The sequence below is a fragment of the Trachemys scripta genome, chromosome 23, assembly GCF_013100865.1.
Source record: "Trachemys scripta elegans isolate TJP31775 chromosome 23, CAS_Tse_1.0, whole genome shotgun sequence".
Classification (NCBI taxonomy): Eukaryota; Metazoa; Chordata; order Testudines; family Emydidae; genus Trachemys; species Trachemys scripta.
Genome location: NC_048320.1, coordinates 14,900,854 through 14,928,676, shown reverse-complemented (window position 1 = coordinate 14,928,676; position 27,823 = coordinate 14,900,854). Strand labels below are relative to the sequence as shown.

At 57.7% G+C, this 27,823-nt stretch overlaps 3 protein-coding genes across 3 annotated transcripts; all 3 read right to left on the bottom strand.

Annotated features, from left to right (window-relative positions):
* Positions 1–125: 125 nt before the first annotated feature.
* On the bottom strand, positions 126–4,259 carry MLX (MAX dimerization protein MLX). The gene is made up of 5 exons (XM_034756281.1): positions 4,164–4,259; positions 2,434–2,470; positions 1,787–1,876; positions 861–967; positions 126–287 (listed from the first exon to the last, which is right to left on the bottom strand). The coding sequence occupies exons 1-5, from the start codon at positions 4,242–4,244 to the stop codon at positions 126–128; spliced, it is 477 nt and encodes a 158-aa protein (XP_034612172.1). The 5' UTR covers positions 4,245–4,259.
* A 7,903-nt stretch (positions 4,260–12,162) lies between these two features.
* Positions 12,163–14,892, bottom strand: LOC117869390 (coenzyme Q-binding protein COQ10 homolog B, mitochondrial-like). Its single transcript, XM_034756215.1, has 5 exons — positions 14,727–14,892; positions 14,186–14,347; positions 13,715–13,907; positions 12,946–13,047; positions 12,163–12,629 (listed from the first exon to the last, which is right to left on the bottom strand). The coding sequence occupies exons 1-5, from the start codon at positions 14,810–14,812 to the stop codon at positions 12,462–12,464; spliced, it is 711 nt and encodes a 236-aa protein (XP_034612106.1). The 5' UTR covers positions 14,813–14,892; the 3' UTR covers positions 12,163–12,461.
* Positions 14,893–18,769: 3,877 nt separating this feature from the next.
* COASY (Coenzyme A synthase) lies at positions 18,770–27,632 on the bottom strand. Its single transcript, XM_034755999.1, has 9 exons — positions 26,863–27,632; positions 25,686–25,900; positions 24,359–24,490; positions 23,454–23,643; positions 21,552–21,616; positions 20,645–20,729; positions 19,914–20,011; positions 19,690–19,836; positions 18,770–18,963 (listed from the first exon to the last, which is right to left on the bottom strand). Exons 1-9 carry the CDS (start codon positions 27,599–27,601, stop codon positions 18,916–18,918), a joined length of 1,719 nt encoding a protein of 572 aa, XP_034611890.1. The 5' UTR covers positions 27,602–27,632; the 3' UTR covers positions 18,770–18,915.
* Positions 27,633–27,823: the final 191 nt, after the last annotated feature.

Sequence of the window (27,823 nt, the reverse complement as noted above, 5' to 3'; positions counted from 1 at the left end):
TGCAGGGAGGGTTTAACAGCTCAGAGGACTTTCCCCATCGAACCCCCATGAACGAGGTGGCTCCAATTCTGGCTGGCCAGTACCCCACTCAGTGACCAGAGGAGTACAGCCGTCCAGCGCAGAAGCTATTTGTCACAGTTGTTAGGAATGCCAGCACAGGCCCCGAAATCACTCCCCCCAGACTCACTTTTCTGCAGGACGATGGCTTTGCTCAGTTTCTGGGAGCCAATGGAGAAGTCCTGCTGCTGGCACGTGGGAACAATGGTCTGCAAGTCATCATAGCCTTTCTGTGGGGGAACAGAGTGGAAGTGACAGTGTGTTTTAGATTCAACAGCATGGGATGATGGCAGCTGGCTGGGTAGATGGTTTAACAAGGTGGAAAGCTACAGCTCCCCCAGGTTGATATAAACCCCCTACAGCAGTGTTTCCCAAACTTGGGACGCCGCTTGTGTAGAGAAAGGACCAGTTTGTTTACCTGCCCCGTCCGCAGGTTCGGCCGATCGTGGCTCCCACTGGCCGCGGTTCGCCGCTCCAAGCCAATGGGAGCTGTGGGAAGCAGCGTGGGCTGAGGGACGTAATGGCCACCACTTCCCGCAGCTCCCATTGGCCTGGAGTGGCGAACCGCGGCCAGTGGGAGCCGCGATCAGCTGGACCTGTGGGACGGGGCAGGTAAACAAACCGGCCTGGTCTGCCAGGGGCTTTCCCTACACAAGCGGCATTCCAAGTTTGGGGGAACATGGAATTTAACCGCTAAATAAATAACACTAGGTGCTGGTGCCGTAGAATAATGAGCCCTCTGGGTCTGAGGTGAAAGGAAGGCGCTGTCTGAATTCTCTCCCTGCTAGCTGCTCTGAGGTTACCTTGATGGCATCTCGTCTCTTCTGCTCAGCCTGGGTGTGGGCGCGTCTGCGCCGGTCCTTGTACGACTCTTTGTAGGTTTCCTGGTGATAATCGCTGTCTTCGTCATCTGCAGTGGAAGAATGGTCACCGTCAGCACTGGGGGCACATGGCAGCTCCCAGAGCCCAGGAAGCAGAGACAAAAATGGATACCTCCAGTTACTGAGGCAACCCAGAACCCACGCAGTGTCTGGACTGGGATCATTTAGACACCTGTGCCTGAGAACACCTCCCAGAGACACCACTTAGCTCCCAATTGGATGGACTAGCTCCAAACAGCTCTTTCAAAAGGATGGGGCCAAAACACAGTAAAGAGCCACCTGTCCAAGGGCATCATGAATGAGCAGCTGGGGAAATTCATTATAGCAAAGGCCAATAACAAATATACTAGTTGCCAACTGGGCCACCTGCTTCTCCTGCAGGTTGGGCCCTGGCTTGTCTAGGCAGGATTCTCACTAGAAGGGCTCTGCCGCATTACAGATTTCAAGAGGGACTGGGTGTCTAAGCTGAGATCCCTTCCGCAGAGGGGCCAACTTTTCAGCACTTCCTGGAATCAGGCCCCTTTAAGGTGTCTCAGAATGGGCATCCATCAGCACTCAAAAACCTCGGCCAAGAAGTTTCTTCAGCACTTCACTCCAGCTCTCCTCTGTTCTCCATTACCAGGAGAGTCTCATCAAACTGCCCTGCAGGAAGCCAGGACACCATCCTCCCTACCCAAGGGCAAGACTTATGCTCTAGCTGGCAGAGGAAGCTCTTGCAATCACAGTCTCTTACAGAACAGCTACCTAAGGAGAATGAGACTGAACAGGAATACGAGTGAGAGAGTGGGAAAAGCCCCTATTAACTGAAGTGCTGGAGAAGCTGGTGGAACATAGAGAAGGGACCATACCTGTATTGGGGACTGAGGAGGCACTGGTGGAGCCAATGCTGTTAGCTCGGGACACTATGCTTCCTTTCCTAGTGCTTTCCACAAAGAGCGCTGAAAGAGAAAATACCACACCGTATTTCCCTAAGTCATGCAGGAGGCAGTGAGTAAGTGTCACTAACCCCCAGAGACACTGCAAACTGGGACAGCAAAGGGATCAACTCTAAGAGGCAAGTCACAGGGCAACCAGCTCCAGGGATGAGCAGCTGTTGCAGGCCCAGTCAGTGTGCAGATAGGTACGATGAATGCTGACCAGACGTGAAAGCCAACTAAAGCACAGCAATGAGACTCTAATATCCTTTGCACCCGGTTCCCTGTCTGTAAAATGGGGAAAATACATTCTGGGAGACTTGCAAAGTGCTTCAAGAGCCTCTCATTAAAGGAGCAAAGAATACATTGATAATCGCGACTGTGCTGCTCTTCCGATGAGGAGATGTTAGTCTGGCTTTAAAAGGCCAAAGGGTCTGATTAGAGACTCTGGATTTGGGCCAAATTTGACCAGATTGTCCCTCTGCTAACAGCATAAGCTAGAGCAAAGGACAAAAGTGACCAGGGCTCCTTGGCCCATACAGTCAGCTGTGACCTGACAGAGTTTGGGAGAAGCTACTCACAGGGATCCAGTCCACTGTCGCTGTATGCAGAATCCACCTGGTGCGTTGTAGGATGAGCGAATTACAGCGTGCGGAAACGGGAAGAGAAGAGAGAAAAAGAAACCAACCAGTGAGTGAGACAGTTTCCTCTTTAGTGCATTTGCTTTTTTGCGCAATGAACTATTGTGCCAACACGTGACAGCAAGTGGGAACAATGTGGGTGGTCCCATGAGCCCCCACACAACACATCCGCTTTCCAGAAAAACAATGCTGCCCAATTCCCTTGCAGGCTGAAACACTGGTTTGTTCTTCAGTTTAACAAGGCTGTGACTGCAGGATTGAGCTGGTTACAGTTTTACTACACTTTATTCTAGGAATACATGGTCAGATTTTCAAGAGCATATGCACACGGAGGACAACAGGAGAAGCTGAGTGTTGAGCAATTGTGAAAATCTGACCCTGGTTCCTGCACAGACTTCGGGCACTTATGGACACATAGTCAACACTTCCTCCCCCTTTGACGTTGTTCTATTTATCTGACTGTTAAGACTGAATACAAGAAAAGACAAATGACCAGGTAGCTCTGCTCCAGGCATTCAGGACAAAACGTTCATAGAAAGTTAAAGCCCAGCCTCTGGCTATGACTCTCAAGATACACTGTTCCCTGGATATGCTAAGCAGGAAACCTAAGTGCATTCAACAGCCAAGTCCTCTGCTTGGTTAGTCTCCCTCCACTGGCAGCAGTTATGTAAGGCCTCCCCCGAGGAACCAAGGATCAGATTTGTAAAGGTATTTAGCTACCTAAAGAAGCAGATAGGCACTTAGTGGCATACCGAAAAGTGCCTAAAAACCTAAATCCTGGGTCACACAAACTTCCATTGATTTGAGGTTGTGGGCCTTAGTTCCTTTGCAAAATCCCACTAGGCATCTAAACACCTTTACAAATCTGGCCCTAAGTGTATTTAACTCCTTGGACCTACTTGAGAGATGTTTTCCCAAGACAGTCAAGATTTTGCAGTGACAGAAATGTAGAATAATCCACCCATATTGGATGGTTCCTCCCCAATCCCAGTTGCCCAGAGTTGGCTCGTGTCCGATGCAGGAGGGTTTCTGTCCCTTCCCAATGTCTGGGGGCGATGGGCAGAGAATAAGTCAGCAGTGGTATCTGATTCTCTTTATGCGGTAAAAGGCAAGATGCCCCAGGTGAGGCACCAGCCAGTGGCTTTGCGTCCAGTCACATCCCCTCAGAAATCTGCCTCCTCTGGCTCAGAGCTGGGAACCTACATGGTCGCAGGGAGGTTGGACACATGACCTGGCCCCATCCCCGATCTGACCCCAGTCCTGACCCCAAGCCTGACCTGACCCCCGACCCCATCCCTGACCTGACCCCAGGCCTAGCCCCATCCCTGACCTGACCCCTGGCCCCATCCCTGATGTGACCCCCAGTCCTGACCCCAACCCTGCCCTGACCCCTGGCCCCATCCCTGACCTGGCCCCATCCCTGATGTGACCCCTGGCCCCATCCCCAGTCCTGACGTGACCCCACCTGACTTCTGCCCCCACAAGCCCCCGCCCTTGGGCTCCCCCAGCCCCGACTCACCCTCCCACCAGGCCCCTGCGCCCGCTGTGACCCGGCTCCGGGCCTGGGGGGCGGAGCCCGGCGGGTGCCCGAGGGAGGTGTCGCCCTCTCCCGGGGAGAAGGGCCCCGCGGTGTGTCCCGCGCCGGCCGCCGTCCCGCCCCCGGGACTCACCTTCCCCCAGGGGTCCTCGGGCGAGGCGCCCGCCTGCTCCGCCATCTTCCCGTGCACTCGGGTCATGTGACCTCCCCGCATCAGCCAATCACAGCGTCCGACCATTGCCGGGAAAGGAGCTTCCGGGAGACGCCTGCCGCGGGGACTGATGGGAGTTGTAGTTCCACCGCGGGGACTGATGGGAGCTGAAGTGTGTCCCGGGCCCTGGCCCGCCTGAGCCACGAGGGGGCGCCGTGACACTGAGGCTCCTGCAGCGGGAGGCGCCGCGGTCTCAGCACGGGGGGGCCGCGAACCCCGAGACAGGGGGGGCTCGCGGGGCCGGGGGGGGGAGCGCAAAGTGCCAACCACGTGTCAGAGCTGCGAACCGGGACACATTGGTGGGGGACTGGCCAGGAACACCTGGGGGAGCTGGGCCTGTGACCTCACATGGCCCCATTACCTGTCCAGTGACCCCAGATGACCCCATTCCAAGCCCTAGGACTGGACCTGTGACCTCAGATGACCCCATTACCTGTCCAGTGACCCCAGATAACCCCATTCGCTGCCCTGGGTCTGGGTCTTGACCTCAGGTGACCCCATTACTTGTCCAGTAACCTCAGATGGCCCCATTTGCTCTCCTGGGTCTGTGTCTGTGACCTCAGATAACCCCATTCCCTGCTCTCAGGGTGGGCCTGTGACCTCAGATGACCTCATTACTTGGCCAGGGACCTCAAATGACCCCATTTGCTCCCCTGGATCTGGGTCTGTGACCTCAGATAACCCCATTACTTCTTCAGTGTCCTCAGATGACCCCATTCCCTGATCTCAGGGTGGGTCCATGCCCTCAGATGACCCCATTACTTGTCCAGTGACCTCAGATAACCCCATTACTTGACCAGTGACCACAGATGACCCCATTCCCTGCCCTGGGTCTGGGGCTTGACCTCAGATGACCCCATTTGCTCCCCTGGGTATGGATCTTGACCTCAGATGACCCCATTACTTGTCCAATGACCCCATTCCTTGCCCTGTATCTAGGCCTGTTACCTCAGATAACCCCATTCCCTGCCCAGTGGCCACAGATGAACCCATCCCAGCCCTAGGTCTGGGTCTGTGACCTCATATGACCCCCATTCCCTTTCCTTGGCCTGGCTCCTTGACCCCCCGGTAACATCCCCTCCCTTTGCTGGCCCACCCGCAAGACCCCCAATCTCTGCTATGGCCTGCCCTCCCCACCCCCTCAAGGGTTCTCCCATCCCAGGTCTGTACCTTTGACCTCCGTTGACTCATCTCCCTGCCCTGTGCCTATGACTGCAGCCGATTTCCACACACACACAGCCCCCACCAGGGCCTGGGTCCAGGCCCATGAGCCTAGGTGACGTTGCTCCCTGCGCTGGGCCTGGGAACCCCATCGGCTCAGACCCACCCCTTCCGGCCCCTCAGATCATGAGATTTTCATGTTACACACAATCAACCATTGAGGGTTTCAGTTTTTTTCTTTTCTGTGCCTTCTGGATTTGACCCTTAGGGTCATGTTTCCTACTTGTCTTCCCAACCAGGAGTGCCAGGCACGTATTGAAAGCTGAGAGTCGCCTGTAATCACAGGACTCCAGGAGCTGAGGCTTTGATATGAGGCTCCTGATGAAATGAAGAATTCGCCACACTGTGCAGTTGGCAGGAGCCAGACTTGGCCAGGAGAGCTCTGAGCCCCAGGGCTGGTTATTGGCAGGGGCAGGACAGTCCCTGGTCTAGGCCTGTAGAAAATCCCCAGGGTCTGCATCCAGAGAGCCAGAGAATCTAAAGTTCACTGGGGACATCCCTGCAAAATCCCTGGCCTCAGGAAGTGGGAATCCCGGGGGCAGTATCAGGCAGGAAACAGAGTCACCTGGGGGATGGGTCCAGCACAAGAAGTGGGGTACCTGGGGGGGGGGTCACAGGGGCCAGCACAGGAAGTGGGGTCCCTGGGGGATTGGGGCCAGCACAGGAAGGGGGGTCCCGGGGGGGGGGCACAGGGGCCAGCACAGGAAGCAGGGTCCCTGGGGGGGTCACAGGGTACATGAGGGGTGTGGGCAGGTTGAGTTCAGTTCACTGTGCTACATCCAGAGCAGCATTTGCCAGCTGGGGTCTTTGTGGGACGTTTCCTCTGACGAAGCTGATGCCTCCAGACCAGAAAAGGAAGCTGCTTCTTGCTCAACATGATACCAGCCCAAGTGGGGCTAGCTGGAGGCGCTGGGAGATGGTGCAGGCTGCCCCCCTCAGCGATCTGCCTCAGGGCTGGGGTGGGAGGCGGGCAGGGGCGGTGCCCCTCAGCCACGGCTCATTGAAATGGCGCAGGAACCGTGGTCTTCTCTGGGCCCCGTGGGCTCCATGCCACTCCAGAGCACCTCGGTCCAGCCAGGCCTGCTGGGCCCTTTGCACACTGGTGTGAGGGGCTCTCTCCTGGAGCTCTGGGCACTGGCTGCCATGAAGGGCTTGGTCCAAGCAGCCAGTGTCATAGGCGAGGGGCAGGCCCCTGGCCACTCTGCCAAGCGCACGCCCTGGAGCCACCTCCTTGCTGTGGCCCTATCCCCAGAGCTACCCAGGCCCATGGGACTCTGGCAAGGGGGCCTCCTGCCTTGGCTGAGAACTGCCCCTGCCTGGGGCAATTCCAGAGCCCCCTGCAGCCAAGGCTGTGAGGCCCCAGCCCCTGGAGCAGAGCATGGGGCTGGGATTCTGGGGACAGGCAGCTGAAGGGTTTCCAACCACATGGGGAAATGTCCTGCCCTGCTGGGATGCACATCCCCACCGGGGCTGGGCAGCGGTGCCCACCAGAGGAGGGGCTTTGAGCCTCCCGGGGTGACAGGGTGGGGGGAAGGTGCCAAGCAGGGACTGCAGCAGGCTGGCTCAGTGCTGTCCCTTGGCGCATTCCTGCCTGGCCACTGCAATGGGGCCCTGCTCTGGGCACCGCTCGCTGCAGCAGGCTGTGTTTGGCCTGGGCTCTAAGCCTCTCCCGTCACCTCTGCCACCGTCAGCACCCTCCCACTGGCTGCGTTGGCCTCCCCGGAGACCTGGCAGCCTGGGCTCCTGCTTCCGCCTGGGGGGAATGAGCTGATGCTACACGGCCGGTACTGCCTCCCTCCCAGCACCAGCAGGACGAGCCAGCTCTGGCCGAGACACAGCTGCAGCTGGGCCGGACAGAGACATGACGGGGGCGGGGGGACTCTCCCCGGGCAGCGCAGAGCAGAGAGGGGTGCAGGCTGGGCTGGGAAGGGGTGTCCCATGTAGCACTGCAGGGCACTCGCCTCCAGGCCATGAGCACTGCACAGCCCTGAGACGGAGCTGGCCTGGCCTCAGCACGTGCTGTGAGCACATGGAAGTAACATGCCAACGTCCCCTTAAGCCCTAGCGTAGGCGAGGCCCTGAGCTCAGCCCCTGCCTGGGAGCACGGCCAGGCCCCCAGGCTGGCGCAGGCCGCAGAGCCGGCGGTGCCACATGTGACTGAGCGCGGCACTCGGGGAGCTTCTGTCAGGGTTCCTGGGCTCGGCTCTCATGCTGCCCTCGGCCACAGGCCTCACCCGCCACCAGCTGCTCCCTGCTCCCAGCCAGTCCTCGGCCCCCCTGGGAAATCACCGCCATTCCTCCCCTGTGTGCAGAGCTGCTGTGAGACAGCTCAGCCAGGGGGGGCTTAGTCCTTCTAGCAAGGCGCTTGGCTGCCCCCCAGCCGCACCAGCAGTGGGATTTACCCTTTCCTCACCAGGTGGGGACAGGTAGCACCTGGGGCGCCGGGCAGATTAGGTGACTTGCCCCAGGTCGTGGAGGTGCGCTGTGTCAGAGCCAGGAATCGATGCCCAGGGCTGCTGACGCCCGTCACCACTAGAGACCAGGCCACCCGTCTCCCCGGCAGTCTGCCTCCAGCAGCAGCCGACACCCCATCATGCACCTGCCACTTGGGCCATTCTGCACCTGGGGTGACCAGCTGGCACCCTATAGCAGGAGAGGGCAGTGGCTGCTTCGCCGGCTCCCTGGCTCCCCCCACCCCAGGTGTTGTTCAGCAAAGCCTGTGCAGAGCCCACTCGGTGTCCCGTCCCCCCACCCCCGCCCCCACACAGAGATCGTGAGCTGCCATTGGGCAGCGGGACGCACACCCCCAGGGCACTGGGGCATAGGCAATGTTGATTCAGTCAGCAGGGGCTGGAGAACCCGCCTCCCTCCCATTGCATCAGTGGGAGGTCCCCTCCCATCCCGCTGCCAAGCCAGCGCGGAGGGCAGCCTCCCCCATGGAGCCCCCTGGACAGAACCAGCAACTGGGCTAGTAAACCAGGGACCCCTATCGCCACCCCCCCACACACCCGCTGCAGACCCTGTGGTCAAGAGCTCAGGGCACAGCCCTGCCAGCCACAACCTGGAGTAGGGGGAGGCTGCACCTGCTCCTGGCTTTGGGACCCACATGGCCACAGCCCTGAGCCCCTGGGCCCAACTTCAGCGCACTTCCCACCTGCAGCCCCCCAGCTCAGATGCCTGCGAGTGCCACCAAGAGGAGACAGTTCCCCAGGGGCGCCTCATTGCTCCTCTCCCTGCCCCCTCGCCCCAGGACATCCCCTGCATCCTGACAGCGCGTCATGTTCTCCCACTTACGCCAGGTGCTGCTGGCGTAACCAGCCCTGAGCTAACAGTCACCTCCTGTTCCCGGTGTGTCCCTCCTGACGCTGCTGCAGGGCCAGCACAAAGTCCGTGCTGACATGCCATCTGCCCTCCGCTGGCTGCAGCCCCAGTGGAACCAGAGGGCACAGGTGCAAAGGCCCTTTGCATCACTCCGGCCACGGTCCTGCTGGGGCTGCACCGTGACACGCCTGGGCTGTGACGGGTGGACAGCACAAGCCCTCGCTTCCCCTGGGGGCTGCAAAGGGAGCAGCCCTGGAACCCCACTGGGCCCCACTGACCCATGACGACGGGCTATTCTCTGTCCAGCGACAGGGCCCAGAGCCCCCCCATCACTGACCGGGCCCTGCTTGTGCTAGGTGATGTTCACACAGACCCTTCTCTAGCAGCTGGCATGCACCCCTAAAGGCCAGCGGCTCCCGCCATTGGCTCGTCTGCAACAGACGTTTGCTTCATGATGAAAAATCCAATCCAGGCCGGGCTAATGGGGGTTTCTACAGTGGATACTAGCTGCATCCAGGAGGGACCCCCTGAGCCACCTACTCGGACCCCAGCTGCTCACAGAGCCTGACCAGCTAACACCCGACACCTGCAGAGAGTGTGTGTCCTGCCCCCTCCCTGCTCAGAGCCTCCCACCAGAGGGGCCTGCCTGGCATCAGGTACTTCAAGGCAGCCTCCCGCTCAGCACCCCAGTGGCGGGATCTGTGGGGGGCACGAGGAACATTCCTGGGCCACGCAGCCCCTGGCCCTGGCCCAGCGTCTCTCTAGCTGGGCCGTTCCAGCACAGTGCGGCGGGGCTGTTTGTGAGCACGGCTGTGACGCAGATGGGGGGAGAGCACCGGGAATCGGTGACCTTCCCTCCCCCTGCCTGCAAAGGCTACACACCTCCCTGCGCAGAGAGAAAACATTCTGTGCTTTCCCCCTGACCCTGGACACGGAGCCTAGGTCCCCCCGCGCAGCGACTGGGTGGGCTGCTCCCCCCAGGCTCCTTCAGTCACTTGCCTGGATCTCCCTGGTCCGACAGCCTGTGCAGCACAAGGCGGTGGGGGGTCCCCAGACCGCCCCTCCCCCTTTGCATGGTTTGGGCAGCGCCTGCCCAGCCCCCAGTGCAGCTCTGCGGGGGAGGCCAGAGCACGGCAGGGAGCTGTGAACCGGCTGCAGGGACCCCTGCGCCCCAGCCGAGCTGCCTGGTGCTTGTCCCTGGGCTGCAGGGCAGGAGCCTGAAATTGGTTCCTTTGGTGCGGGTCTGGTTTGCTTCTGCCCACACAGGGGTCCTGGCTGCTAGTAGGGAAGGAAGGAGCAGGTGGCTCCCAGCCGGGCTGCAGCACTAACGGGACTCAGCTCTGTGAAGCAGGAGGGGGCAGCCGCTCAGATCCCACCGTCCATCCTGTGGGAATTCCAGCCCTGGCCCAGACACGAGCCCGGAAACCTGAGCCCAACCCCAAGCCCAGGGGCAGGCTGCCAGCAGGACCCTGGGCCCAGGGATTGGATTGCAGACCTGCCAGCAGGCTGCTGGGATCACCTGCACAGAAACCCAATTAGCAAGTGGTGTAGGACTGATGAATGAAATTGTTTTTAATTGTTCACTTTATTAATGTAACTTCATAAGTAAAGTTTTATGAATGAAACAATATTCATTCATAAAACCGGTTACCCCAATAACTGGCTAATTAACAGTTAAGATGCTTGTTAAGAGCCAGAGCTGTTCAGTCAGTTGCCTTTGTAAGCTTCACTATCAATCCAATTCCTGCTTAAATCACTGAGACTTGCACTGGTTCAGTATTGTAACTTCTGTTCCCCATTTATTACACTTGCCTACAGTGTCACTTCTGTTCACTGTTTGCCATATTGTAATTCAAACCCCATTTTAAAACGCTGACTCCATTTTGTAAGGGCTGCAACCTTCATTTTTGCAAACTCTGCTGTAATCTTCTTAGTTTAGTTTAGATGTGTGAATGAGGTATGTATGGATGATGGAATCAACCTCCAGCCCCAGCCTGTCCTGATTAAATAGAGTTCAAACACCAACAGCTGAAGATGCAGACAAGAGCCCTAACAAAGTAAGAAGAATCCACCCTAAAAAGAAACCTACTCTGAATTGCTACTCTGAAACCTCAAAAGAAAAGGTGCAATAGAAGGAAGATCAAAGCCCGGTCCCAGGCTGAAAGTCATGTCTGCAATTGACGGGTGATCAATCACCAAACCCAGAGGCAGCGTGACACAGCAAGACCTAGAGACTCTGGATTCAAACTAAAGCCTACAAAAAGGATGGGTGAGATGGAAAACTTTGGAGGAGGGTAACATTCTGCTGCCAACATGGAAGGGCATCGGTGCGCCCAACAGAGACCCAGCTCGTCCTTGTGCCCGGCTTTCCTGGACAGTTACCACCACGAGCTACAAACCCAAGCTGCAAACTCAAGCCACAGACTCAAGCAGGACTGGTAACTATGTAGCAGCTGCAGAACATCTGATGGGTGTGTGTGTGTGTGTGTGTGTGTGTGTGTGTGTGTGTAGGTATTAGGTATAATGTGTGTGTATTAGGATTAAGATATTAGTTATTGGTCATAAATCAAATTGTTATCATAATAAATGTGGCATCTTTATCTTGTCCCCTTTAATAAGATCCTGCTAGTTTTTATTGGTGTAACAGTGGCAGGTGCAGGCCCATGGAGGGATTGGAGCTTAATCAGTCTGAGAATCTGCCCCTGGGACTCGACCCCGTCCCACTGGGCACTGCAGCCACACTGCCCCAGCACCAGCATGGGGCCCCTGCGATCAGCAGCAGCTCCACTGGGCCACACTTTGTATTCATCAGAGCACACCTGGCCGGGGGCACACGGGGGGACAGGCCATTCGCCTGGACACTGACAGGCTGGGATGCAGAGACACCAGCAAGGGGCACACGATTCAGTCAGTCAGGGCAGCTCTTGCCCGGGCTCCAGCCATTTGGGACACAGCCCCCCCGCAGGTGAGCAGCACAGGGGCAAGGCCTGGGTTCCCCCAGAGCAGCGCATCTAGCCGGGCCTGCCCTGGGGTACAGGTTACAGGGCCAGTTCCACACAGGGGGTGGGGTGGGTTTAACTGTTCCACGGCTGGAGGTTGCCAGGGCCAGAACACAAGCGCCCTCCAAGCTGTTCTATATCCACCTCCCCCACGACGCGGGGCTGTGACGTGGACAGGAAGCTGGGATCACACTGGATTCCGCAGCCCTTCCCTGTTCCCATGGCAGTTTCCATTTCCTGTTTGCCTTGCTAAGCTCAGTGCACTGACATCACGGTTACGTAACTTCCCAGAAGCCGGGGAAGGAGTCTGCTGAGAAGCGATAAAGGCCCCAAGGCGGAAGTGAGGCTGGTGGGTGAAAAAATGTTCAGAACAATAAGACTTCATTCCAAATTTTATTGAGGTCACATTAAAAACAGAACAAGACACAGAGTCTACAAACACTTGATATTGCAACAGACACACAGATCAGGACAATAGACTTTTGGTCTTTGTGGCACCAAAATTAAATAGAAACAAAAGAGGATTAAAAAAATAATTTATCTCCAAGGTGTGTGGATTAAATAGACATAAATAGAGCAAGGGATCTGGGTGGCGTCCAGCCAAAATCTGGACAGAATGAAACGAAGACGGAGTCTTCTGCTGAGCTCAGAGGGGTGTCCCATTGCGGCTGAGGTATCGTCACATGCAGCGGGCTGCCTGCAAACACTTCTGGGGATGCACGTCCGTCTGCGGGCCGTACAGCTTCTCCGCCCACCTCTCAAAGGCCGTCACCATCTGCTTCACCACCTCATCGAAGAACAGGTTGGCCAAGTGAGAATGCAGGATGGACTTGAACTCAAAGGAGACCTGGCAAGGAAACACAGCTCTTAACAGGGGGCTGCCCTGGGATCTCTGGCCAGGCAATGAACCAGCGCAGGACTTGCCACGCTTTGCCCAGCCAGTGGCTACACGTGCAGATTGCAGCTGCCCTCGACTTCCTGCAGAGGGGCAGCCTGGCAGAACTGCAGGCCGCAGCGTCACTGGGGTGGCCTGTCTAAAGCATTCACTAGCCACACACGGCGACCCCCCCATGAAAGAAGGAATGCTCTGTGCAGGGTCAAGCCTGCCTCTTCCACCCCCGGCCCAGCCTGCCTTGGGGATTGGCCCAGACGGGAATACTCACATAGAAGTCTAACGTGCAGGTGTCTGGCTGCCCCGGCAGCCCTGGGCTAAACCGCCACAGCGTCTCCAGGTGGCTGAAGATGCGGCTGTCGTTGCATACAGCCTGCAGGAGGAAAAGGGGCTCGCGTCAGTTTCACCCCACAAGGCTCTCAGCTGATTTCAATCCACCCACACCCAGGAGTGCCCAGCAGCCAGTGACACTGAGCCCGGGCTGCTGGAGCCAGTAAGAACCGGGCTCCCTGTTCACACACGAGTTCACATCTGCATGAGTCTGTGAACGTGGAACCGGGCTACACAGGCCGTGTGGTAACAGGCGAGCCCCTATCCGTAGAGAGGCTGGGGCTGCCAGTTCACTTGGGCAGAGGTTCCTTATCCGGCACCCGTCCCAAGCACTGACTTATTAGTGTGACGTCCGCCTATCCTCAGCCCTGATCTGCCTGGAACTGGACCCACACAGCTCAGCACCAGATACAGCCCTGGTTTTGTCCGGCTCCTTGGAGCCCAGCTGCTGCCTCAGGGGGGAGAGAGAGGAGCTGCATCTCAGACGCTTTTCGAGAACGGGGCAGACGGGGGTCACAGCCACAAGCACGAGGCCTGGGAACCACAGGAACCTCTTCCAAGACCAGCCTCTGAAGTCAGGTGCTTGACAGGCCCGGGGCCAATTATCAGAAGTGTCGAGCACCTGTAGCGAGTTGTGAGTGCTCAGCACGTCCCAGCTAAGCCCAGGGTGTCTGGCCCTGGGATCCCCACAGGCCCCTAGGCTCCCTTACCCGGATCTGGTGCTGGGGAGTCAGGGAGATTTCAGAGACGTAGCGCTCCACGAGGGGCGCGAAGCCGACCTCCAGCTCTGCCCGCGTGAGCCCTTTGCGGTAGGACAAGACCTTGGAGCTCTTGCACCACGGCACAAAGAGCTGGTAGCTCTCCACGTTGGCCACCACGTTGTACATCTGCTCCATCGAGTAGCTGGAAGAGAGGGGAGACAAGCCGCCTGTGAGCGGGTGCCGGGCGGGTGACGCGAGACAGGCAGCACCTGGCGAGGGGGTCATCAGGCTGAGAACTCAGCCACTGACCTGCACCCTCCCCCCTTCCCTGGGCAACAGGCTCCTGCCACTGCCCTCTGCCCACCGGAGACAACTCCCACTCCCAGCCCCTTGGCCAGGTCCCCCCGGCCGAGCCGCGGAGACCCCCTTGGAGCCGCTGAACACCCCTGCCCGACGGGCGACTCTGGGCTCCACACTCACCCCAGCACTCGCGCTTCCGCGTACTCCATCCGCTTGCCACCCAGCAGAGGGGCTGCCAGGTTCAGGAAGGTCCGAGCCGGGGGCTGCAGCACCCGCGCCGGGGTGACGGGAGGCCGCTTGGGGGCCTGTGGCATGGCCAGGATCCCACAGGAACTTAAATGCCTGAAACACAGAAGGGCGGTTACAGGGGTGAGCGTCAGGGCACAGCCCGGGGGCAGCGCAGCCCCTTCAGCGTGGAAACCCCCCCGGACAGCTCAGCCCCATGGGGTCCGGCTGGGCTCAGCCCCGGGGATTCAGATCCACATCCCCCCCCCGACCCCCAACCCTGGCCCCCAGCGCAGGACTGGGCTGTTCCGGCGCCCACGGTGCCCCCGCCGGCTGGGGGGCAGGACGCGAGGGGACGGGGACGGGGGTCCCACCCGAATCCGGACCCAGAGTTGGAGCCACGTGGGGCGGGCAGGGGCCGCCCCATCCCCGGGGCCCGGGACCAGGCAGCGGCCCCCGCTCCCCCCGGCCCGGTCCCGTCCGGTCCGGTCCTTACCGAGTCCCGTCCCCGGGGCGCGGGCGGCCCCCAGCTCCCCGCAGCGCCCGCAGGAACGCGGCTCCCCGGCTGCTGCTCCCGGCCATGGCTCGCGGCTCGGTCTGTCTGCGCCGCCCGGCCCCGTCCCCGGCTCCGGCTCCCGCGGGGTGGGTCCGCCACGTGCTCCAGCGACATGTGGGGAAACTCCCACGGGGCGGGACCGCGGCCAGGACCGCCCGGAGACGGGCCAAGGGGGGCAGGTCTGGGGCCCGGGGGAGCAGGGTTGGGGGCAGGTCCCAGGATGGGTGTATGGGGGGCAGGTCTGGGGCCCGGGGGAGCAGGGTGGGGGGCAGGTCCCAGGATGGGTGTGTGGGGCAGGTTATGGGCTCACTGGGGCAAGGAGCAGGGACATGTCTCCCTGTTCCCGGGGCTGTCTGGACACAGCCCTGGTCCCAAGATGGAGCCGTGTCCTAGGTGCGAGTTCGGGGGTCGCTGAGTGTGTGTGTGTGTGTGTGTGTGTGTGGGGAGCATGTGAATACAGGGGGTGAATTAGAGAGGTAACTGCCTGCAAACACCAGGGCTCATTTAGGGCTCCAGCGAGACTGGCCCCGGGGAACATCCCCAGCCCCAGGGCACGAGAGGGACAATTGCTGGCTTTGCAGCCCTGGAACCTAGAGCTCTAGGCCAGTGGGTCTCAAACTTTCATACTGGTGCCCCCTTTCACATCGCAAGCCTCTGCGTGCGACCCCCCCCTTATCCATTAAACACACCTTATTTATATATTTAACACCATTATAAATGCTGGAGGCAAAGCAGGGTTTGGGGTAGAGGCTGACAGCTGATGACCCCCCCCCATGTAATGACCTCGTGACCCCCTGAGGGGTCCCCACCCCCAGTTTGAGAACCCCTGGTCTAGGCAAAACTCCAACCTGACCTACAGGTGGGTGGCTGGTTTCCCTCGCTCAGTCCTGAGCGAGGGCCGGTTGTGTAACACACTTGACAAACCTGGCTTCCGTTGCAGATGACTCACACTCCAAGTATGCTGGCCAGCCCAAGGGAGCGGGATTGCAAACAGCCAACATATCCAGACCTCCTGGCCCAGCTACTCTGACGCCCTCTCAGTCTGGAATTTAATTTCCTCTTTCCCTCAGCTCAAAAGTGTCCTTGACTTCCTGCAGCAGACTCAGGCCTAGGGAAGGAAAGTGTCCGCTCACTGCAGTCTGAAAGTGAGTTTTCATGAGGCGTTTCCACCAGCTCCAAGGGCTGGAACCTCTCGAGGGACGACTGGCAGCAGCATTGGGAGACGGTCTGAAACCCACCAGTGCTGTCGCTCTGCCGTCAGCATCAGGGAATCAACGTTCTCCTTGGTTGGAGGCAGAAGGGACAGGCCCCAGCTGGGCCTGGTTTCTGGGATGGGCTGAAGTTCAGTATCACTCAGCTCTGCTTCCCCTCTGGGTGTGTCTTGTACCTCACCAAGAGCTCAGGGACAGTAGGGTGGGACCTTTCCTTCATTGACCCTTGGTGATGGACCCACCCTATCCTCAGAGATGAAGCTTCTGTGCCCAGAACACAGCTTGGGGGAAGAGTGCAATAGGTTTGCGGGAGGGGAAACACCCTGATCTACTGTAGGGCTGAAAAGAGTGTGAACAGCAAGCCCTGCTCCCGCCCAGTAAGGAGCAGTCAGGGTTTGTCTACATGGGAAAGTTTGACCCGTTATACCGGTATAGCTAAACCAACAGTTGTTCCAGTATAACCCCACATGGACCCTGAGAGTCCACTATCCAAGTAAAAAGAACAGGAGTACTTGTGGCTTTTTCAGGTTAGTTTAAGACCCTTCCTAAATGTCATAAGCAACGCTGAAAAAAGCCCCTGGTCCACTGAATTTCAGTGGCGTCAAGGATGGGGCATGGTGTTACTATACTGTTCCAACTCTCAATACCAAGGTGGGAGGGGTTGCAAGGACAAGCGCCGACTTCCCCCCTGTTCCGTGGGTGCTCAACGTAGAAAACATGACCTATGAGGGAAGACTGAAGAAATTGGGTTTGTTTAGTCTGGAGAAGAGAAGACTGAGAGGGGACTTGATAACAGTTTTCAAGTACATAAAAGGCTGTTACAAGGAGGACGGAGAAGAACTGTTCTTAACCTCTCAGGATAGGACAAGAAGCAATGGGCTTAAATTGCAGCAAGGGCAGTTTAGGTCGGACATTAGGAAAAACTTCCTGTCAGGGTGGTTAAGCACTGGAATAAATTGCCCAGGAAGGTGGTGGAATCTCCATCATTGGGGATTTTTAAGAGCAGGTTGGACAAACACCTGTCAGGGATGGTCTAGATAATACTCAGTCCTGCCTTGAGTGCAGAGGACTGGGCTCGATGACCTCTCAAGGTCCCTGCCAGTTCTATGATCAGTTTAAAGTCACACCTTGGCTTAAACCAGTATAACCTTCCTTCCCATGTAGACAACCCCCCAGACTCTGAAGGGAGGGGGGGCACTGCTTCCCTCCATTGCTCTTTGGCCAGAGGAATGGGGGAGAGTGGACAGCTCTCCTGGGTTCTGCCTGGGAGTTGGAATGTTTGTCCCCATACCAAAGAACATACAAGGAGAGATTAGAGGTGCTGCTTCTTACGGGGCATCTTTATTATTTGCACTCACCGATTCGCTGCTACCCTCTTGGTGGCTGAATGGTCTTTTTGATCCACCCAGGAGACCTCTCCGTCCATCCAAGATCTTATTCTGCTATCAGCTTTGCCTTCCCATGCCCATCAACCTGCATCACCCGCTGACCCTAGAACACGGGCCTTGCACTAGAGGTGCTAGTGGGAGTAAAGTGAATCTCAAATCATCAGCACCCCCCAAAAGTGGCATGGAATTTAGGTCCCTCTGCCCCGTGCAGTGGTGATAGCTGGTTGAATGAGAGCAGCGCCCCCTGCTGGCCACCTGGCACAACTGCTAGGTCTAGTTTTTAAAAGTGAATTAAGCGCCTCAAACTCAGCCTCTGTCGATTCCAGTCCATCGGCAGAGCTCCTGCTGCAAGGACTGGTGATGGCAGCAGCACACCCGAGGGGCGTCTACATCACCCCTTCCTCACTGCACCCTGGATCCAGGGAGGAGCGGAGGGCACGGCTGCTTTGCTGCACTAGTGTTGTGCAATTTGGATGCGTTTCCCTGCTGCACAAGAGCTCTGCACGGGGGCTTTGTATCATCCCTATGAACAGCCTTAAGCTAACTTCAGTTGAGGCTCTGAAAACACTAGGCTGGCACTAGCAGTGCTCAGAGACGGGGGACCCGAGAGGGCTTTTCCCCAAAGTTCAACAGAGCTCGGGCCCGGTGCGGGCCCAGTGCTCAGCACCTGTGGATGCAGGAGCCTGTGCTCCACGGAGTGACACGAGGGCTCGTGAAGATCCCATCACGAGCCAGCAGGAGTCTCCCCTACGGCGCGGAGAGCTGCGTTACCGTAGACCAGCGGCACAAATGCAGCCTGCTCGGGGACAGGCCCTTGGGCTCGAGCTGAACAGAAGAAACAGGCCTGGCAGAACAATTACCACACAGAGACAGACTGTGCAAACCGGACCTTTAACTGGCACATGCCCGCAGGGTACAGCGTCCGCCCAGGTCTGGCAGCCCGTGCCACCGCGGCCCATGCACTGAGAAAGGGGGACAATCCAGGCGATACTGATCATACAAGGGGGGTGACGGCGCTCATGTCCCCGCTCCATACAGTGTAGCCCAAAGATGTTTAGGGTGGCAAATGGAGCTGGGCTTGCTCCTGGGACGTGCTGTGGGGCAGTGTTCTCTGGCTCCTAGGAGACTGCGGCCTCAGGGGGTGCAGGGAACATCAGTCACGTGCTGCTGCGGCCTTCCTGGCTTGTGCCCAGGCTGCCAGCTCAGAGCAGCTGCCCCTCACTGCCCTTTGAGCCCACAGCAGGGGGCTGCCTCTTGGTCAGGGCCTTTAGCGACAGTAAAGCAGGATGCCTCTGCCCCCAGCCCCACCCCCTTGATACCAGACAAGCCATTTTAACCACCCAGCTGAGACCTGAACTGCGCCCGGCTGACTGACGATGTGCGATGCTCGAACACGGTGCGAGATGGAGTGGGGTCAAGAGCGCAGGCCCTCGGCCCTGGCAGCAGGGCCCAGCAGTGCTGGGATTCCCAGTCTGGCTGTGCAGGAAGATGAGACGGGAGTGATGGGAAAAACCACCAGGTCCCAAGACTCTAGTCTTGGCCGATGCGCTGCTGCAGGAGGGCCCAGGCCTTCTCCACCTGCCAGAACAAACGTGGGAGAGCAAGTCAGAGTTCAGAAGCAAAAAAGGGCACAAACTGCAGTTATGCCAGGGCGGAGATGGGCACAGCCTGCTAGGGCACTGGCGCAGGGGCAGGCGTGAACTCCACTTACAGTGCAGTACGGACAAAGCCCCGAAACCTTTCACTCCTTCCAGGCTGTGTTTAGGACTCATAACCCAGCCGGGGGGCGGATCTGCCAGGGGTGGCTGCAGCACAGACAGGATTTGGGGGGGTCTCCCTGGCCACCCACTAACCCCTGATTCCGCTGAGCTAATCAGCAATTGGGCATCTACCAGAATGCGCTGCATTCCAAGGAGACGACCCTCATCCCGGGAAGGAAAGAGCCAGCAGCCATCGCTCCTCCATAGGGAGAGGGACACGGAAGATCTCTGGCTCTGCATCTGAGCCAGCTGTAGGGACCAGATATTGCGTAAGCCCCATTCCAGTAGAGCGGAACAACGCTCTCACCCGATCTGAGCATAACCCGGCGAGCAGTGGCTTGTCCGAGGCCCTACGGGTAGCCCAGGCAGGACTCCTATCTAACCACGTGGTGTCTAAGTCCTCGGCTGAAGCCGCAGGGCAGGCAGGGCTTGCATCTCTGCCAGAGGGATGGACCCCAACGGCTCCCCTCCGTCCCAGCTGGCCTGTCCTAGGCAAGACAGCAAGCACTCCTGGATCCCCAGCCGGGGGCCCCTGGGCTCTCACCTGCTTCTGGGTAGCCTCCGGCTCCCAGAGGGTGCACAGCACAACATGGGACTGCTTCACCCTCTGGGCGTTGCTCAACTGGCTTTGCAGCCTGTTGCGAGCAGCCTCTTCACTCAGCCCATCTCTGGCCACGATGCGGCGCAGGGCCTGAAAAGACCAAGAGGGGACGTTCACTTCCAGGCGGGCACACCAGGAGCCAATGGCTGGGGCAGGGAGTCACCTACCTCCTTCTCCGGGACGCTGGCCATCCAGACCTCATGGACCATATCTGTCCAGCCGGCCTCCAGCAGCACGGCGACATCCAGCACACACACCACTTTCCCTGTGGAACGAGGCCATTCCCCATGAGTGCTTGGGAACCACAAGCGCCCAATTCCCTGGGGCTGCTCCTACGAGCCAATCCAAGCAAGCCTGAAATGTCACGCGTTGCTGCAAACGGGCAGCGCAGACACCTTACCGCGGAGCAAGAGAACCCCGTGCAGAAGAGAAAGCAGCAGGCCCCAGACTGTTTGCTGCCTAGCACGTGCACACAGGCTGGGCCGGGCCATGGGAGCATCTCCAGGAAAATGCCCGTGAGGCTAGCAATGCTCCAGGGGCGTTCCATTTCCCCAGGGAGCTAGAGGAATTCTCTCCTGGGGAAACTCACTGCTGGGATTTGGAATTACAAATGCACTCATGGCCTTTTCTGGAAGGGGGGCGGGGGGGCAGAGTATCCAACCATTTCATGCAAAGGCTCCCAATCCAAGTCTGGCACTTACCCAACTGCAGGAAGATGCAGTGGACGAGCTCCCAGTAAAGCACAGAAAGGACTGAGCTGGGAAAACCTACCAGGAAGTAGATGCAGCTGCAGACTGGGGCTTAGGACAGCAGTTACCCAGGGTCCCTGGGCTGCGCGGTGGTAACGGGATGATATGTCCCAGTCCCCTTTGGGTTCAGAGGGGAAGATCACGCTCACCCTGGTCTGCTGCTTCATTCAGCTGCCTCTTTGTCATCTTAGCAATCACAGGCCACACAATGTCCGTGAGACACTTTAACCGCTCCTAGCAAGGGCACATGGCTGGACGTCAGTTATTTGCTTTCATTCGATCAAGTGACAGATTTCCTGGGTAACCCAGCAAAGGGAGTCACCCACAAGCATCCCTACTGCCCCCTCCCGCAAGGGCCTCACGTTTCCAGCTTGCTAGGTTAGCCCCCGATGGAAGGTGGTGATGCTGCCCTAGGAAACAAGGTGCTCGCCTCCTCTTTCCTGCCCTGCAGGGAACAGATTCTCCGAGCGACTCCATCAGTAGTAACCTGATCTCAGTCACTGCAAGAGCTCAGCGGAGAGGATCTATCCCTATGTAACAGAGGAAGCTGGGGACGTGGGAGTCGCAGTCCAGGCCCCAGCAGAACGGTGCCCACACAGGGCTCCCACTCAAACAAGCCAAGGAACGACGAGGTCATGGAAACTGAACTCCCCTTCCACACCTCAGCTGCAGCTCAAAATCCAGGGTTGCCAGTCTCCCACTAGTGAAAGGAGGAGCACAGGAGCGGACCAGTGGTCCGTGTTCCCATCACTGTGTTGGTTAACTCTGCTCAGGGAAACCCCTGGACACACAGGGTCAATCAGCCTGGGCCACATGTACGCCAGTGCTTAGACCAACACTGGGAGATGTCGCCCTGGAAATGGGTCTCCCCTGGTAGGTGGCTTGGGCTGCGGAGGGGATCCGGGGATCCAGCACTGCCAACACCTTCACGCTAGAGAAAAAACAGCCGGTGGGAGCCGAGGGAGCAGCAGAAGCACAGAGGGGAAGATACCGAAGCCTTGGCAGCAGTGAGGACAGGAGAGGTGAAATACTAACACAGAGATGGGCGGGTTTTACCTGGTTTCCAAACACTTTGGCCCCAAGGATTTTCCTGTTAATTGTCCCATCTTCATTCAAAATGTCTGGAAGACAAAGAGGAACAGTAAAAAAAGGACTCAGTTCAGATCCTCATGGGAGAAGGGCTCCAAGGGAAGCAGGAGCTGCTGAGTGGGGTCTCTGCCTGGCATTCCCTTAAAGGGGTCTGCAAACAAGGTTTCAAACCCCGGGCTTCTTTAAAGTGTAGAGAGGGCAGGAAAGGGCTTTTTCCTTCACCTTGAGAACATTAGGAATGTCAAGTCCAGCCTTCCCTGCTCTGGCTGGAGAACTTGTTGGCGGGCACAGCTATGGAGTGGGAGGTCTCCTGCCTTACCAGAAATGTCCTTTCTCTCTACGGTTCATTAGGCAGTGGAATTCAACAGGAGTTAAAAACAGCTCAGTGATCTTCCTAAGAATCTCGCCCCCCTCCACTGCTCAGCTTTCACATATCACGTCGCCAGGTCTCCAAGACCTGAATTTCTGATGGAAAAGACAACAGATTTTTGGACAACCTTACAGGCTCGCCTCTAAGTCCCTTTCTCCTCACCTTCAGGCAACTTTTAAAGCAGAAGGGTGGCCAACATGCTCATGGCACAGAGGCAAGGCCTAAAAATGCTACAGACCAACATGCTAGGTTTCGTCTTAATGTAAGCACCTTCTGCTTGGTTCAAACCAGAGCAGTGGTTCTCAACCAGGGATACAAGTGCCCCTGGGGATACACACAGGTCTTCCAGGAGATACATCCACGCATCTAGAGATTTGCCTAGTTTTACAACAGGCTACATAAAAAGCACTAGTGAAGTCAGTACAACTTAAAATTTCACAGGCAATGATTTGTTTATACTGCTCTGTTTACTAGACACTGAAATGTACGTACAATATTTCAATTCCCATTGATCTGTTTGATAATTATATGGTAAATGAGAAAGTCAGCCGTTTGTCAGTACTAGTGTGCTGTGACACGGCTGTATTTGGATGTCTGATTTTGTAAGTTTTTAAGTGAGGTGAAACTTGGGGGTCCCGAAGACAAATCAGACTCTTGAAAGGGTACAGGAGTCTGGAAAGGGTGAGCGCCACTGACCTGGAGCACTGTATGCTGGGCCCTGTGTACTAAGGATGAGGGCACCTGCAGCTGGCACCATTTTCTGCCAATCACAAGCAGCCTTTATGCTACCACAACTCTGGTTACAACACAGTCCTTCGATCAGCGAAGCTTGGCTCCCCGTGTCTTACAGGGCCCTGCCCAGCAGTTCAGGCTTCCAAACCAACCTACGTCCAAGAGTTCTCTGCCAGTAGCACCCTCTGGAACCCAAAGAGCTGTACGTTTGGTTCCGAGACACCACCTAGGGACAGTCAGCCAACAGACACACGCTAGGTAGCCTGGCGTTCTGCTGCTTCAGTGGCCGCCAATATCCAGTGTAGGGACGCACAAGTTAGCGAGTATCCTGGGTCCAGGGCAAATAATCCTGGATGCTGTTTACAGCCAAAGATGTCAGTGGATAAGAAAACTACCTCCAGCACTCCACTTTCAGACACTAGCTCTCCACAGCGCTGTGAGCTGGGGAAGTGCAGGGGACGCTGACTGCTCCCAAACCAAAGGAGGGAGAGATTTGGAACTCAGAAGTTACTAAAATGATTAAGGGGGAGGGATAGCTCAGTGGTTTGAGCATTGGCCTGCTAAACCCAGGGTTGTGCGTTCAGTCCTTGAGGGGGCCACTTAGGGATCTGGGGCAAAAATCTTTCTGGGGATTGGTCCTGCTTTGAGCAAGGGGTTGGACTAGATACCTCCTGAGGTCCCTTCCAACCCTGAGATTCTATGAGTCTATGATGTGTCCCCGTCCCCCTTGCTGCCCTGACATTCTATGCAGAATATGCTCGCTGTACCTTCTCCGAACTCCTCTGCCACCTGCTCATATGCAGGGCCACCTGGGGCATAGGCTTCATGGCCCAGTTTGTCAACATCGATGAGGAAAGCTCCGAGGCGTTCCAAGTGTCTGGCAATGGAACTTTTCCCACTTCCAGTTCCTCCAGTCAGACCGATCACATAGGGACGAGAAGGCAGGGCCGGGCCTTTCTACACAAAGAAGAGTTACAGCGTCAGAAGATTCCAAAGCTACTCAGCGCTGGTGGGGGCAGGAAGGGCTGGGGAGAAGAGGCCCTGATCGTGAATCCCCACGAGCTCTGAGGATGGATGTGAAAGCTGATGCAAGCTGACAGCTCCTCCCTGGGACTGTGAGTAGAGACATGGTCTGGTCTTGGTATGTTCCATGGATGCCCCTGAGAGGGAGACCCCGGCACACCCCAGTCTCCACCACACCGGGCTGCCACACCTCCCCCCAGACCCCAGTCTCTGCCACACCAGGCTGCCACACCTCCCCCCAGACCCGCTCAACGTCCAGCTGCACTTCTCCCTGTGCTTAGTTATGGTCACAAGATCCAAACTAAGCCCAGGAACGTCACTGTCAACCTCCTTCTGGCATCAGTCCAGGAGGAGGATGCAGTTACAGGGCCCGGGGCCAGCTGACTCCAGCAACGGGCCCTGTCCAGGCCTCTCTGCTCAGCGCTCCCTTGTGTCGTCTCTATGTCCCCACTCTCATCGCCACCCTTGTTATTTGACCCTGTTGTCTTGGTGTCACCCATTGTTGTTTCTGGTCCCCACTCACTGAGGTGGAGTAGACCAGCATCTCTCCCCAGGGCTGGAAGCCACACAAAACCCTACAGGCCGGAGGTCGCTTGGCAAACGGACGGGAGTGGCGGCGGCAGAGGCTCCAGTTACTGTGCCTTCCTACCTGTGGCGGCTGCAGCAGCGTTCCAAGCAGCCTCCGCCGGATGCTGGAGGAGCTGATCTTTTCCTCTTCATTCTCTCCGTGCCGGAGATCTTTAACCAGCAGGATCTCGTGGAGGGCCAGCTCGGAGAGCCCCTGCAAACAGAATGTGCAGCACAGCGTGGTCAGAGGGTGGGGAGCCACCAGCAGCCCTTCAGTCAGACCGGCCCCCCAGCAGAGTCACAGTGAAGGCAGCATCTTCACACCAAGCTCTGGAGGCCCCCTGCAATCAGCCGGCCTGTGGGCAGTTCTGCAAGGAGACTGGAGGTTGCTGCCTCCCACGATTAGTCCCCACCTGCCTGCGACTGGGCAGTGCTACAGGCCGCTGCTGGGCACGGACTGGGGTGACAGAAGGGGACTCTGGAGTCAGGCGGGAAAGCAGCCGCCAGAGAAGGGGAGGGTCCCAAGGAATCAGGAGCCTCTTTCTACCTACAGGACACAACTCCCCTACTATCCTTTGGGGCCAGGCCAACGAGTAACTGCCTGGGCCCAGGAGAGAGCTCCCCTGGGGCAGGCTCTTCCAGAATTGTCCATTAAGGGGATCCATGCACTGGGTACCAGCTGCTGTTGCAGACAGAAATCTCCTGCTGGGTCCAGGGCCCATCTGATGGGGCTGGCAGTTCCTATACGTGACAGTGGACAGAGAAACAGCCTCAACAGGGACTGCTGAGTTCCCAGGTGCGTCACTGGGGTGCTCTTGCTCAACCAGTGAGAGGAGATGACGGGAGGAAAGGGTCCCCCTTGCATAGCTTCCCCCCACTGCTCCAGAGGGGGTATGACTGGAGGGGCAGGGCTTTACACCTCATGACACGAGCCACAGATCGGGGGAGGTTCTGCAGAAGGCCAACCCCAATGAAGAGGTACAGCCTTAAGGGGCAGGGTCCCCGCCATGGAGGGGCCATCTCTGTGGAGCTCAGAGGAGGACAGAACCCAATAAACGGTTTGTCCCATTTATCCCTTGCACGCTCCACTCCCAGCTCTGAGTTTTCATTCTTTCCCTCCCTTCCCAACACACTTAGGAAGGACAACCAGGTCCCGAGGGGCATTGGCAGAGTTGAGGTGCGGGGGTGGGGAGGAAGCCCAGGCCTGGAACAGCAGGGGGAGTGCAGGTCAGGACTGCTGCTCACGGGAAGAGTCAAACTGGGGAGCTTGTACAGCACCTGCTGCCCTATGCCTGGCTTTGGCGAGAACCCCCAGGCCCCCACTTTCAATGCCACCGATTTCGCCCCACAATTAAGGAATGAATAGCAGGAGGGGGTGTATTCCGCTAGGTCAGCTTTAAAGGCATTACATTTTCAAGTCTCTTCTTGTTCACGGCCACCCCTCCCTTGCGGGTCTCCTCACTGACTACTATACACTCCAGGTCAGGGTCCGTTATCGATGGGCCATAGGGGTCTACCAGAGGCACAATGTCATAACGCAAAGAGGGCTTCACGTCCACCAGGAACTCACAGAGCTTCTCCACTCGTTGCTCGTATGGTTGGATCAGCTCCTTCAGCACCTTATCTGGAAGGGACAAGAAACAGGGAGGAAGCCTCAGTGTGCAGCTCCCCGCACCCAGAGCTAGCAGCAAATAGTGACAGTTAAAGGAGGGGCCAACAGAGATGCTACAAAGGCTTTAGCAACCTCTGGAATGACCTGAGCCCGCACTTCCCGAGTGCCCAAAGGGCATTGCGCTCCCCAGGTTTCTGGGTGTTGGAGAAAGGAGTCACTCTGGCAAGACGACAATGCTGCAATTCCTTGGGTTTGCTATCAGAGGAGCATCATCTCTGCACAAAGCAGCAGCGAGCACAGACAAGTGACTCAGCCTTGGGCTGCTTGGCAGGGAATATTTAACTCCAAGGGCAGCACATCTGTCATGAAAACACAGACAGCAAAACAGGCTCAGAAGACACGAGCAAGATACCAATCACTATGACAGCCCTCCCCGCCGGGACATTGAGACAGCTCCTCTTTTCCCCGGAGATGCCATTGCACCTTGGCTCAGGCAGTGGGAGTAGTCTGGTGAGTCTCACTTATCAGCTCTGGCCAGTGTCCAGTTCTCAGGCGCAAACCCAAGGCTAATGCCGGGGAAGGGTGAGCGATACAAACCACCGAAAGAAGGTTTACAAAATCTCCTCCTAAAAGCCAACAAGCCTAACCGCTGGGCCTAAATGACTCTCCTGTCTCGTTAATAAATGCTGCTTCTCTATTACCGCTGTGCCCACATGGTTCAAATGTGCTTTACATCTCCACTGATGTGAAACCTACTCTCCCCCTTCTCCGCAATGAACACACTCCACCTTTAAACATCCTAGATGCTTGGGCAGCACACCCATTGCAGAGTCCAAGCTGGCCCAAGGGAAACACTAGAGAGCGATCGAAACGGCTCCCTTCACTGCCATCGGGAGCAAAAGGAGTGACGGCCCGAGGAGAACGAGCGTAACTGGGGTTTTGCTTCCTGGTTTGGGACTAGGATTCTCACTCACTCTCCAGAAGATCCTTGTCAGAGACACCAACCAGAAGCCGGTTCTCAGCCAGCAGGCAGCAGGCACTCAGAAGGATCTTGTGAGCATTATGGAGTCTGTCGAAAGTGCCCCCTACAACGACATCGCTGTAACTCCGCAGAGCCCCGCCATCCAAGCCTGGCTCCCGTGGGGGCAGCTCGCTTTGGTCCATCATGGGCTCGTAGTCTGGGTACAGCAGCACAGAGATAAGATTGGGCCTGCAACTGTAACAGCTGGTGGCATAACGCTCCAGGCGCTGCTTGACTGGGTTGTACTGGCCCCCATCACTGGTCTGAAAGTCGGTCAGGATCACCTCGGGCGGGTGGGAGAGGTTCTGCACCGAGGACAGCGACTGCTGCGTCAGGCTCTGGTTGCGGATGTTTGTCAGCAGGACCCGCACGTCCAGGTGGCTGTGGGTGTCAGCGTCCGCATACAGCTTGTTGATGAGGCTATAGACTTCAGGTGTGGCTGGCACGTAAGTGGACCCGGGCTGCGAAGAGCCGGTCAAGCTGAGGCCCGGCTGTAGGTGAATGTAGAGCGTATCCTCCACGATCCGGGAGGCCGAGGCCAGGATGGGCACAAGGCGCAGAGACAGGGCAGAGAGTGGGGCCGTGAGCACCAGCAGGCCTGAGCGGAAGACAGACATGGTACCTGGAACCGACACGCAGGAGCAAGGGAGGGGGTTACGCCGGTGATAGCAAAGCGTGAGCTCTAGTAACATGGCCCTTGAGCTTCACTCGCCCCCAGCCTCACCACCCAGCCCCCCGCCTCACTGCCCTGTCCTCACCACCCCCTGCCACACTGCCCCCAGTCCCCCTCCCCTCCCCACTGCCCCCCATCCCCAGCACCCCCTGCCCTCCTCACCCCCTGCCACACTGCCTCGCCCCCCATCCCCAGCACCCCCTGCCCTCACCATCCCCTGCCACACTGCCCCCAGCCCCCC